The sequence below is a fragment of the Aspergillus wentii genome, assembly GCF_001890725.1.
Source record: "Aspergillus wentii DTO 134E9 unplaced genomic scaffold ASPWEscaffold_2, whole genome shotgun sequence".
Classification (NCBI taxonomy): Eukaryota; Fungi; Ascomycota; class Eurotiomycetes; order Eurotiales; family Aspergillaceae; genus Aspergillus; species Aspergillus wentii.
The window spans coordinates 3,171,054-3,184,664 of record NW_024467833.1 but is presented as its reverse complement, the minus strand read 5'-3'; the positions used below and the strand labels follow the sequence as shown (position 1 = coordinate 3,184,664).

General features: G+C 46.9%; 3 protein-coding genes across 3 annotated transcripts; 1 reads left to right on the top strand and 2 right to left on the bottom strand.

Annotated features, from left to right (window-relative positions):
• Window positions 1-67: 67 nt before the first annotated feature.
• ASPWEDRAFT_49288 (CLH domain-containing protein) lies at window positions 68-4,204 on the top strand (the record flags this gene model as incomplete). Its single annotated transcript, XM_040837254.1, has 5 exons — window positions 68-394; window positions 447-473; window positions 524-1,497; window positions 1,547-3,852; window positions 3,921-4,204. 5 exons carry the CDS (start codon window positions 68-70, stop codon window positions 4,202-4,204), a joined length of 3,918 nt encoding a protein of 1,305 aa, XP_040692931.1.
• Window positions 4,205-4,798: 594 nt separating this feature from the next.
• On the bottom strand, window positions 4,799-5,607 carry ASPWEDRAFT_66122 (uncharacterized protein; the record flags this gene model as incomplete). The annotated part of the gene is made up of 4 exons (XM_040838834.1): window positions 5,477-5,607; window positions 5,369-5,425; window positions 5,266-5,307; window positions 4,799-5,190 (listed from the first exon to the last, which is right to left on the bottom strand). Exons 1-4 carry the CDS (start codon window positions 5,550-5,552, stop codon window positions 4,799-4,801), a joined length of 567 nt encoding a protein of 188 aa, XP_040692930.1. The 5' UTR covers window positions 5,553-5,607.
• A 3,421-nt stretch (window positions 5,608-9,028) lies between these two features.
• ASPWEDRAFT_49287 (grainyhead-like protein) lies at window positions 9,029-11,613 on the bottom strand (the record flags this gene model as incomplete). The annotated part of the gene is made up of 5 exons (XM_040837253.1): window positions 9,029-9,351; window positions 9,404-10,722; window positions 10,775-11,284; window positions 11,378-11,506; window positions 11,600-11,613. The coding sequence occupies 5 exons, from the start codon at window positions 11,611-11,613 to the stop codon at window positions 9,029-9,031; spliced, it is 2,295 nt and encodes a 764-aa protein (XP_040692929.1).
• Window positions 11,614-13,611: the final 1,998 nt, after the last annotated feature.

Below are 13,611 nucleotides of genomic sequence, written 5' to 3'. Positions count from 1 at the left end.
CGCCATTCCTCCTCTTCATCGGTGGATTGCTTAGAATAAGCTCCAGGTACGGAAAAAGCCTCTCGCCATGGACGCGCCTGGCGCGACAGAGGCAATGGAGGGTGCCCACCAGGACAATCTGGAGCTGGATGCATCTGTTGCGCAGAATGTCAACGAAACCAGTGACGAACAACATCGGCCCGATCGGTCTACACCTACAGAGCACAACGATGACGACGATAACCACGAGGACGACGACGAGGAAGAGGGGGACGAATATGAAGAAGAAGAAGAGGATGAGGATGAGGAAGACGAAGAGCCGCACCTCAAGTATGCGTACTTGACGAAGCATCTGGGGTCGGTATACCGCAATGGGGACGCAACGAGCTCATTCCTCACCGCTGGGGACAAGATGGTATGGACTCCAAGAGCTTTCGTAAAAAGCCACAAGCTGAGAATTTATCTAGTTTATCGGAACACATAATGGGAATATTGTAAGTTAATGCATTGGACCAGGAGTGTCCTCGACCTAACAATTCCGCAGCATGTTCTGTCGTTACCTCTGTTGCAACCTCTTCGTGTGTACCACGCACATTCGGCGAGCATCACCTCTATTTCAATATCGCCTTACCCTCCTCCTTTACCAACCACCAAATCAGACTATTTGAACAGAGCTCCTACCGAAGAACAGGTCTCTTCACCGAGAATTTCGTCCGGCTCAGCCAGTCTCCGCGGCCAACGCAGGTTAAGTCACCAACCAGCTCTTGCTGCAACACCTTCGAACTCAATCTACATTGCGACATCCTCTATCGATGGAAATGTATGCGTTGCGTCTTTAGTGGACCCTAAAGATGTTCTTCTACGGAATTTCGGCCGACCAGTTCAAGCGGTCGCATTGTCACCAGAATACAAGAGTGACAGGATGTTTCTATCGGGCGGGCGAGCGGGTGATTTGATTCTTACAACGGGCGGGCGAGTGGGGGCAAGTACAAATTCAACGACAATGGGCGGCGCTGCCGCCGCCGCTTCGAGCTGGCTTGGATCGATAGGGCTGGGTGCCAACAGCGGCAAAGACACCATACTGCATGGTGGGGAGGGTGCCATCAGCACGATCAAATGGTCTTTGTCAGGAAAATATGTGGCTTGGGTCAACGAAGAAGGAATTAAGATTATGCGATCGAGTTTACATCTTGATTCGGCTGACTACGAACTTGCGTGGAAACGCCTAAGTCACATCGATCGTCCGAACCGTCCGGGTTGGGAAGAAATGGCTAGTGTTTGGAAAGCCCGTGCGGAATGGATCGATGTGAATTCTCTGGAGAGCCAGGAGAACCAGTCTTCTAATAACACACCGCATCGTGATGGTTCGACTCCCCCTCAGTCAGTGGCAGTCAACGAAAATGTTGAAAAGCTAGTTGTTGGATGGGGGGGAACTGTCTGGGTCATCGATGTCTATCCTGATAGACCAAACAAAAATCTCAAGAATCAGAACATTGGCTCCGTGGAAGTTTCTGCGATGTAAGTTTGGTATATCCTTTTGCCCGACCAGTCACTAACTCAGTCTTAGATTACGGACTGATTGTATTATATCTGGTATCTCATTATATACCCCTAATCTTCTTGCAGTTCTTGCATATATCGAGGTGGAAGATGATCCTTCAGACTTGCGGTCTAAACACGGCACGCTTCACCCTGGAACACACCACCGATCAAAGGCTCTGGAGCCCGAACTTCGCCTTATTGACATTGAAACCAAAGAAGAGATCAGTGCCGATACCCTTTCCGTCGGTCGTTACGAAAAGCTCACTTCCTCGGACTATACCATGAGCGTTCTACCCCCATGGACGACCACTGCATCTGCTGTTCAGCGAGGAACATTGGGGGTTCTTGGGAATGGCCTGTGGGATGCAACCATGTATCCTGCGCGGTTGTTTAGTTCTGGAGCAAGCGTACGCAGTACAACAAGCAGTGGTGATAAAGGCTCTGGATGGGCGCCAAGTAATTTTTCCTCGCGGCGACTCTCCGCCGATGACTCTTTGCCCAAAGAAGTGCAGGATGTCGTAGGAAGTGCTGGTCTAAGGATCTTCATCCATAGTCCATACGATTGTGTCGTTTCCGTGAAAAGGGATCTTTCGGATCGATTAACATGGCTAAATACACATGCAAAGTATGAAGAGGCCTGGAAGCTCGTCGATGAACACCCTGAGGCAGCTGGGTCTACGAATGAGACACAAGATAACATATCTGGCTCCCCACCCAGATCCCAGATTCAAAGCAGCCTTGGTGAATTTTTTGCCGATGATCGATCATCAGTCACAACGACCGGTCGGGCAGCTATTTCCGCTGCCGAACAGGAGAAGCGCCGTATTGGCGAGCTTTGGATTGAGCAGCTCGTTGAAGAGACCAAATGGAATGAGGCTGCTGAAGTTTGTGCTAAGGTGGTTCATACCGCACCTAGATGGGAGCATTGGGCTTGGAAGTTCATCAAGAATGATAAGTTTGATGAGGTTTCTCCTCATATTCCCACTGACTTAGACCCACCTCTTCCCCCGGCTATCTATGAGGTGGTACTTACGCATTACATCTCTCATGATCGACATCGGTTCAATGGACTTGTGGATTCATGGCCATTGGATCTGATTGATGCCAATGATGTGGCCGGAGCCATTGAGCACCAACTCAAATCTGAATCGGTCACACCCGAATCAGAAGATTGGCGTATCTTGATGGAGGGTCTTGCCAAACTACGCTTAGCAGGTGGTCACTATCGTGAAGCATTGCGCTGTTACATCCAACTCAAAGACGCAGACACAACCATGTCCTTAATACGAGACCACCGCCTACTGGATGCAGTCTTTGATGATATTCCTTCATTTATCATGATCCGCGTGTCCAAGCAACAGATGAAGTCGGCCCCTATATCTGAGCTCGAAGAACTGACGGCAGAGCCTGTCAAACTTCTTGCTAGCGAGTCGTACACTGGAATTGTCCGTCCGGAAATTGTAGTCAATCAATTAATGGATGCCAACCGACTTCTTTTTCTCTACTTTTACCTGCGGGCTCTCTGGCGAGGGGAGTCGCTTCATGATGATTCTACTCCGAAACCTCGCAGAGGGCGGGGTGCTCATGTACGGGATGCAGCGAACAAGTTGGCAGCTGACGAAGGGAAAGCGTTGATCGATGGTGTTGCAGATATAACCGTGGAGATTTTTGCCGACTATGATCGTCCACTATTGATGGAATTCCTGCAAACCAGCACTTCTTACTCTTTTGACACTGCCAGCTCCATCTGTGAAAGCCGTCACTTCACCACCGAGCTTATATATCTACTCTCGAAAATGGGACAAACAAAGAGGGCCCTGAACCTGATTCTCTCTGACTTGAAGGATGTCTCAAAGGCTATATCTTTTGCCAAATCCCAAAACGATCCCGATCTTTGGGAAGACCTCCTCGACTACTCAATGGAAAAGCCTCGTTTCATCCACGGACTTCTCGTGGAGGCTGGAACGGCCATCGATCCCATCAAGCTCGTGCGACGTATTCCAAGTGGCTTAGAAATTGAAGGTCTAAGAGAAGGCCTTAGTCGTATGATGCGAGAACATGATCTCCAGGCCAGTATCAGCCAGGGAGCCGCCAAGGTTCTCCAAAGTGAGGTTGCAGTAGGCATGGACGCATTACGTCGTAGTCAAAGGCGAGGAATCAAGTTTAATGTCGTCCAAGAGGAAGAGAATCCAACGGACGGCCAGTCAGAGGCCGATGGGAAGAGCGAACCAAAGAGTGACGCCGACACCGAAAAGACTACAATTCCCTCTAAGCCTTCTACCTCACAACCTGGAAGATGTGCTGGCTGTCATGCCCCCTTCAATGCTAATGGTAAGAAGCGATTTTTATCCCTACCTCTGCTGGACCGCCAGCTAATGAATAAATTTTGCGTTTTCTAGAAAAAGAGGTCCTTGTCGGTTTCGCCTGCGGTCATGTATTCCACCTATCGCACGTCCACCCCGAACCCCCAACTACCGCTGATGAAACCCTAACAAATCCTCATACTCCACGACCATTTTCCCCCTTCCCTACCCCCACAATGCAAGATGTTTCCATGTCTACATCCCGAACAGTTGGGCCTAAGGTGACAACTGCTCGACTTCTCAGGGATAGAATCGGGAATGGATGTCGGATATGTGCTTTGTCCAAAGAGATTGAAGCAATTGGCGACTCAGATACGTGAAGTGGGCTCAACGATACCTTGACTGGTGTGGGCTCGCATTCAGATGACATTTGTGGGTTGAATTGACCTAGTCAGCTTGCTTTTTTTTGGTAGACGTAAGTTTTTAATCGGCCTGCAAAGTGACACATTAACTAACGAAGTACTAGAGGACAACATAAGGGAAGCGCAGAAAGGTCCGACATGCATAACATCCAGTGTGGGTTGTGTAACAAGGGCCTGTTTCACTACTTGTTTGGAGTCATGATGTGACTGGACGGATGATATATGTTTGCTCTTAGAAGATACCCATGGTAGCCATAATTTACGGTTGAGATAAAGATGAACAAGTACGAGACTTTGGTTAAATTCCGCGGGAACTGGCCGCAACTATGATAACAAACAATCGTTGCTTCTGTATTAATGGGAGCAGAAGGTGTAATCACTGCTGCAACCTGAAAGAAAGCAAATCAAATAAAAAACATTTTGATACGAACTTTATGAAATCCCAATAAAAAACATGTCCAGTCATACCAGATGCTGCTGACAGTTGTACCACTCCTAGACTTGCCTCGATGCCACAAGCCAACCACATTCGAATGATAATGTTGATGCTACCTAAAAGGTAAGAAAGCCAGTCAACATGACAACGAATGCCAGGAAAATAGTGTGCATTCCTCCCCGGTGGGGGGCGGAGTCTGAGACAGGAGGGGCAGTAGTGGTGCTGCTGGGAGCCGTCGAGGTAACACTGGTCTCTGAGCTGACAGTGCTAGAGGCAGTATGGATGCTAGAGGAGGACGGGGAGATAGAGGCAGAAGATGAAATTGAGGGCGTGGCACTTGGAGTCTGCAGAGTGCTCGAGGGCTGTTCAGTGGTGTGAGACGCGGAGGTTTGAGTGGGAATATCCTCAGTCGAGGTGATTGGAGCTGTAGGGGCAGAAGGCTCTGGGACACTCGATGTCGCGGGCTCACAGACACTCTCGGTCTCAGTGACGGTGACAGTAACTGGTTCTGATAGAGAGAAGTCAGACGGAGATGTTTTTGATTCAAATCAAGCTGTATGATGGCTTGCGCCACGAGACTCACCAGCACGAGGGAAGAATCTATAGTTCAGAGACACTTCATTGTCTTGATGATAGAACGATCAGTGAAAAAGCTGCGGCTTTGGAGGATACGAGTCGAGACTTACCAGGGGCATCTTGATTATCCATAGTATCGAGGATCATCTTATTGTTTCCGATCATATCTGTGGAGAAGTGAGTATAGTCGAAACGCTAGATGATGGAACTCTTCTTACCAGTTGCAAAGCCCAAGACTGCGAAGAGCCAGACGGCTAGGAGAAACACGATCTTGGAGCTTGCAGTGGACGCCATATTGAACTCGCTGAAGTGACAAGAAGAAGTAAAGAGAAAAAAATCCGAGTTTGTGGGGTGCAGAGCTGAAGATGAGAAGCAATTGGGAGTGGGTTGACGAAGATGAAGAAATATGTGGAGGACGGGGAGGCAACAGAAGAAGAGAAGAGGGGAAAGAAAGAAAAGGGGGGGGAGAAAGAAAGAAAGAGAGAAGGTTGGGCTGTTTGCTCAGGCTGTCCTCTTTGGGAAGGTGCAACACAGTGGCACAGTGAAGAGGGAAGGTGCCATCCAGAGCAACAGCAGAGGCAACTAAAAGGAGAAAGACAACACAAGTGCTACATGGCTGGGAAGACAGTGGCTATCACTTGATATATCCAGAGTGTCCAGTGTAGTATCCCTGGTCAATGCCTTGTCGTTTGTCCTTGTGTTTGACGTCAGAGTACTCTATACTACATAGTACGTATTTCTACATCTCAGCGAAATCGATAAGATAAATATTTACACTTTATAGCATGATCGATATATATTCCATGTCTGAATAAAACCCAGTATATCCATACGTGATAGTGTATTCTATATCGCTAGTATGATAGTCTGTAGATAACAATAAGATAGGTCTTTAGACTAAAATAGATTGATCAACGGTTTATTTCTACATCTCCTCACTGTAGATCCATCATAGTACAGACTACCAGGGATAGGGGATATATACCCCTTGTACCTGAATCTATAATAGGAAAACGATCCATCAGGTATATGCACAGCATACAGCTGTAAATAGTACTAATTAGCCCTAGAAAAATCCCGAAGCCACCGTCAAGGTACAGATTAACTGTGGATCGAATAACTGCCGCCATGTTGTCTTTCTGGACAATCCACCCAAATGCAAATCAAAACTAAAACAAATAACCTGCAAATAATAATTAACCTTAGTTACTGAGCTTATAATCACCAATAAATACCCTGCCAAACCCCCTGCGTAATGATCGCCAGAAAAGCGACTGTTTTTGCAGACTGTTGGGGCTCACTGACGTATGCACACCCAGGAGCCCACCAATCCCCCGTTTCTCATTGGCAGATCTGGGATCTGATCTGATCTACAGAGCATCCAACGGCGTTGGCGTGCAGTATTAGCCATAAAGACAGAGGTTTTCCTGTAATTACTAGGTCAGTTATTGGTTTTCGACTGTTTGAGATGTATGCAGGTTCTTTACTATCTGGATAGGAATTCAACCTCTCAGCTATCTTCTCTCTCAACGGCAGTACCGCAAGATTATGAACTGAGTACAGCAATCAGATACATAGGGACAACTGCCTAGACACGAGTACTGTGCATGGGCATAGACGTGGTCCCTAAACCGACATTGTAGACAGGATATACCTTACCAACTGCAGCTCATACAGAACAATATCTAACTGATAACAGCCCATCCGCATCCAAAAATCACCCTTCAAATTGCCCTTTAAATTGAACTATAATGATAATAAAACACTGCCGTCCACCAACCATGGAATACCAACAAGCGTAATTTACACACGCACTGGTACCGGTAAAAACCCGTATGCCACGAAATACTCGGTAATTCAATAATTCCGCCAGGCAGTTTCAGGCCAAGCGCAGTCCCACCACGGCACGACCCGCGTGGAACACGCAAAATGCACAGTTTCCAAGGAAAATGGCAGAAATGACGACATTACGGCGAGCCTGGCCCAGACTAATGGAAAATATGATGTCATGGTGCTGGGATGTTGGACGTACAGCTGTTTTTGCAGCTAGCCGATCATCGTAGTGGTTTGTGTCTGTTGGGGATGATTTTTTGGGAGTTCTTGGGGAATTCAATGGGCCGGGACAGGGGTGAACTGCTGCTGTCAATTGACACTTTATTGCAATCTTAGTTCTTATCTCCAGTAAAATGTTGGCGTTATGGCCACTTATGTGATGAGAGAGGGTGGGAAACACCCACCTTTAATCTCATTAAATATGGGTATATCAGTACAGTTTGAGATCATCAGGAACAGTGGCGGGACTAGTGGTTGGGCAGAAAACAATTGACCTGCACCTTCTTTATTTTCAGGAATGAAAATGCGAAACCCAACCACTAGCCCATGATGTCACTGGTGAAATCTCAAATCCCTCCGCAAATAATACCCCTGAGACAGAAATCAGATCATCTGGATGACCGTACAGAGTACCATGAAAGGAACTCGGTATTTGTTGAGATAAGCTCGATTGACCAATCCTGCTGCATGAGGAAAAAGGGAGCAGCCCAAACTTAGTATAGTCGCCATTGTCGCATCCATGGCCTTGGGTCGGCCAGACGGCCACAGCCCACGGTTCAGCCGCTCTCCTTCTGGCTGGCCCAAGGGCCCAGCCAATCACATTGCCCATCGCTTGCCCTTATCAAGGGATTTGCTATTCTCGGGACAATCTCATGGGCTGGTCCATTGGGGCGATGCCATCTGAAAGAAACTTTCTCAGACTCCACCTTCTTCACGGAAATCTTCCATTGATCCATTGTGCTCTTATCCCATCCAAAAAGCCGACAGTAATGCACTACCAATGAAATTCTAATCTACTGCATGAGAAGGAGAAAAAATAAAAATAAAAATAAAAAGAATATAGCAGAGGCAATTCGTATATTTGGTACCTATGCACTGTATCGCTCAATCCTTCTCAATAATGTTCCGGCCGTTGAACAATCATCAGATTCATCACACACATAAAACGATGCCCCGTCAAAGAAAGGACAACATTGTCCATGTCACAGATTAATTCTATTCTGCCAAATCGTTCCTGGCAAAGGATTGAACGACAGTAATGAACAGAAAAGACAGAATCAAAAGCGACCAGTAGACAATAATAAAAAAGAAAAGAAATGGTCGACAGCGTGCCACTGGACCTGGAAGAAAAAAGCAACTTCGATGTCAAAAAAAAATGGAACGGGGTATCTATTTCGTGTGCGTCGTCCCTCGACCAGATCTTCCGAAATCACAAAACTCAACAAAAATAGCAGAACCATCCAGACAGATGGTGAAGAATAAAATGCAAATGCCCGGTCGTGGTTCTCGACAATAACATCGCTGGGAAGGACGAATTTTTAAAAAGCATAACAAGATATGGCACATAAAATTAAACAATAAAAAAAGAAAGAAAAAAAGCAGCACATAGGTATCATTGCCCGGGGACTCGTGTATTGTCGCCGTATTCAACGCCCCAGAAAAACACAAAAGCCGCGCCCAAAAGCAACAGAAAGAAAAAAAGGATTAAAAAAAAGTGAAACAAAAACCAAATCCGTTTATTGTTGCAAATGAGGCCATCCCCGTCACGCACCAGGCGCTTTCATGGGTATAGCGATTCGAAACGAGACTTCGTGTTTTTTCTTTGCTCTCGAGACCCATCACTAACCTGGCGAATGGGGAGAAGATTAAGAAAGGCATGAAATGTAATGGCGACCATGAAAAATCTGTGGAACAGACACAACTTGTGCCAGCCCCAGTTAATAGGTCAATTTGACCTCGACAGTTGGGGTCCCAGGCGCTTCACCGTTGTTTACCGCGGTATCCGGGATCGAAAACTCGGAGATTTCGGCAACCATATCTTGGCCGTCGGGAAGTTCGCGAACGACATCATCATCCACCATAATTTTCAGCCCGTTTTGTTTGATGTGAAGAACGCGAACCACTCGCTCGGGATCAATACGTCGTTTGAGAGATATCTGTTCCAACAAGCCCTTAGCAGTTCGCTCTGTCAGGTAGACAGCGCGGTAGTAGTCGTCCTCCTGCGTTTCATTGCGGGGGAAACGGATGTAGAAGCATGCAACTGCCGTTCTGTTAGTATGTCTGAATGCGTATTTATTTCAAACAAGACTTACTTGGCTTGGGTGGACGTTCTGACGGTGGTCGATATGTCGGATCAATATCCACTGCTTCGATATAGCCCATAGACATCTTAGTATTTTCAGGAGACAACCGCTGTACTTTCATCGGACGTCTCGCAAGCACCTTCTCCCCAGAAGCTTCGGATAGCTGCGAACTACCCCTTGAGCTTTCTAAAGAGCCTTGGTATGCGGAGTCATAGCTAGGATTTGATAAATTCCGATGGAGGGGATGGAGTGGTGAATTGATCGAGGCATTGCTAGCCGACGGTGACAAAGTTTGAATTACTGGTGCTGGTGTGGTATCGAGGCTTGCCCGGGGTGGCCATGGGTTCTGGAAAAGGCGGCCTTCCTTCTTGATTTCAGGAGAGTCGCCAGGTAGCTCAACGGGGAAGAGATCTGGATCGTCCTGCTCATCCCCTCGTAGGCCGAGAATGCTAACCGGCCGTGTCGACGTAAACATGTCTTGCATCATCGCCAGTTTAACATGGAGGTCATCCTCCAAGGATAATCGCTCGGGGGTTTCATTCGAATCCATAGACCAAGTCCGTTTGTGCTTCGTAATCTTCGCAGGGCGATGGTCGGTGCTGCCTTTGACAGGGAAGGAACCATTTCCACGTTTTCGTTTCCCGAAGTTCCCGCCGCCCATTTCAGCTTGAAAAATCTGCTGCCTCAGCTTGTCAATAGTCTTTCTCACATGGGCAACATCGTTGGACAGTTTCCGTTCAGCCCCATGGTCTCGGAACAGCTTCACTTGGCAATAGCAAACCTCTGCATCGCTGGCCGTGCCTGTATGAGGGCTTTCAAGAGATATGACCTCGGTTTTTGCACATAGCCGAACCGGAATGCCCTTCACACCCTTGGAGTGACTGAAGTCTGTTGAAAGGAAGTTAAATCGGACGGGAATGGAACAATCTGCTTTTCCGGTGGATAGATTTGGTGACCATGTAACACAAAATCCATCGAAAGAAGCGTTTTCGAGCTGTATTTGACGGAGCTTTTGGTCTTCGTTTGGCCCCTGTATTGGGTCGACGTACTCTACTGCTTGGAGTTTGCCGCCGCGTTGATGCGCTTCATTTGTTCCCCGACCTTCTTTCCATAATTGCCAACAGGTGGCGGGTTTGGATCTTTGCTCATCTTCTTGGAAAGAGACGCGGACAAATGTTCGGTACTTGACCGAGTGAGAACCCATCGGTGGAGCCAAGTCGGCCACAGACAAAGAATAGGCTTGACCTTTGTTAAGGTAGGTAACTGGAATCTCTTTGTGGTGTTTAACCATTGCAGTCGGTGCTCTTAATGTTGTGTGGTATCGGAATCTTCTGAGGTTAGATTCATTGATGGCGTAACTCGTAACTGATGCGAACTTACTTTTCACCTTCTTCATCTTGAGTGTTTGCGCGGAGCGGTAATTCTTGCGAGAGCATAGTCCCCTGTGAGGTCGAATTGCCTTGCATGTCCGCATCATGCATAGAAGATTCTTCGACAGATTCATCTATAGCGTCATATGAATCATGAACGAACGCGCTGGGGGCGAATGAATCTTGCTGGGGAAACGGCTGGGGGTTATGAAAGTTTGGAGGAAAGAAAGATTGATTGAATTGGTCAAAATTCATAGTTGTGTTGTCTACACCAGCCATTTGTTGGGAGAGGGGACTGATGAGATGCATGCCCATATTAGGAGTGTGCAAATCTCCGGCCTGACTATGAAGAATAGAGCTCATTCCGGAAGAATTTGGGGGATAGAAGCCATTTTGTTGGTTGGGGAATGGCATAAAAGGGAGTGAGCCTGGGTCTAAGAATGACGGTGTAAATCGAGAGTCCGGTGTGTTATGACCATTTTGATCGTTGTGTCTCACATCACCGCCGCCCATGTTCAGTCTGGGTCGTGAGATTGCAAAGTCAGCTTTTGCCTATGGTTTTCCCGGGCGTATAAATGAATACGTGAATCTTGGGGGTTCGAGGAGAGCGTACCTGGCGGGGGTGATTTGACCAACGTGCGGTTGCCCGAATGGCTCTGGGTTGGATTGCGGGGGAACGAGATCGGAGAAAGTCCTCTGGAATTTGTTGATGAGCTCATCATCAGGCTTCTGGGAGTTTTGTCTGCATAAAATCGATTATCAATCAGCACTCTCATTCCCATTTAAAGCAGCACTGACAAAGCCATCACTTCCGACGCAGAACACACCGACTTACCTATTGCGGAACATTGTAGGAGGATTTGCGGAAGAACCGATACAGCTTATGAGGCTCTTAAACTGAGAGAAAAGATTTGTGGGTTAAACCGAGGAAAGTAGAGTCAACCTCCGGATCGAAAATGCGATATCAACCCGGAGTGGAAATTGCCCTTTGGCCGTAGGCTGTAGCTCGGTGTTTCGATAATTCAATGCGGATAGAGTGTCGAAGGAAGAATCACCACTGACGATCGCAAGGCGCGACAACCGACAAGATTGAAGGCGAGAAGGATAGTCGGTGGTCTTTGAGGTTGGATAAGATTGACGAGTGTCTTCGTTCCCCTGATTAGGGGATCAACTGGAACATCGGATACGAGGCGACCAGAAAAAAGAAAAGAAAAAAAGAATCCTTCTATGTATAGAGTGTTGTTTTTTTTTTATGTTCAGAGGTATGTATATATATATATATATAGGCGAGAAAAAAAGCGCTGGAGACGATGGTGGGGGAGTCTTTTGAGGCGCGATGGAGGGGAGAAAGACTGACGGCATGCGCAGATGGGCGAAATTAGTTAACCATGGCAGACGCAGATGGAGCCGAACGGTAGGAGAATCCCCCAATGGAAATGGCTGATCGAAGGGCCACAGGGCAAATGGGAATCGTAACGGTAATAAAAAAAATTTAATATTGAAAAAGGGTTTTAGTGAGATGGAAAGAGAGTGTGTGGGAGAGAGAAAGAGAGAGAGAGATCGAAGGAGGGAGAGAAGAAAAGAAGTCGGCCTAGTAAATTATTATGTATCATTTAGAAGACAGAAGAACCACATGGGAAAACGTGGTGACGTGCAAGAGTCCAAAGACCAAAAAAATGTTTGGAGCTCTTTTGATCGCCTTTTTTTTTTTTTTTTTCTATTTTACGGCCTGCCTTCTGGGACAGGAAAAAAAAAAAAAAAAAGACTTTTGGACCAGCGCAGGATCGGTGGAGAGAGAGGGGAATGGTGGGTGGAGTACGTATTGTGACAGACCAGGTAAGTGACCCATGATATCCGTGTATGTATGGACGTACGGTTCGTATTGTGCGTATTGTGGTATTGTGGTATGTACGGGACAGTGGTATGGGTCCGGGACAAATACCGAGTAGTCCAGGGCCACTCGGCCAGCCCATGGAAAGCTCAGATAAGGACGGTAGATATGGAGTACCCAGAGTGATTCCATCGTATCTACAGAGTAGCCTTGGTTTACTCCGTTTTCTCATCCACTCTCAGAAAAGGCCAATCCGGATGAGAAATGAAAATACTTCCAATCCCAAAAAACTGTTCATATTGCATACCCCTGGGGAAGTCCTTCCACTCTGGGCTTAGATCCATTCTTTGCCGTCAATTGCATATTCCTTATTTGGACATCTGTCGTCGTTCACTAAGTATTCTGCACTATGCAGTTATCGATATCCTTCATTTTTCATTAATTGGAGAAGGCAGAAAGCAAAGCCATTAATCATTGCATCCCTATTGGCGGGAACTACATCCTCGAAGACATCCCCATTTTTTTCTAGAACGACCTCAATCAATGACCTCAGAGGCGTTTCTCCGTATTTCTGATACATATGCAGGTGCTCTATACCTTCTCTGTTCAATTCTTTCATTTTATGACACCATATAACGCTCATAGATCCTCACATGGGTGCTTTATTTGGTTTACCCCATCCGTGCTATCTGTCTTTAGCCATCTACCTACATGTGTTATTCGTTTTGGGTGTACATATGTAGTAGTAGAACTAGATGAACCGAGGGTCCTACCACCCACATACTCAAGGATCTACCGATACCGTTGAAAACTCGACCGTTTGATTCCGAAGGCAATATATCGATCTACAGTTCGTTCTGCTCCCAGACACCGAGGGAGATGAGGCGTACGTAGCTTTCGTCGTTGATATATTACTAACATCTATGTCGATGTCACGAGCGATCAAAGCCACATTGTGCGCATCACTCTGGGCAAACTTAATCTTGACATGGGGATGGGGAGCTTGTGGCAAACTA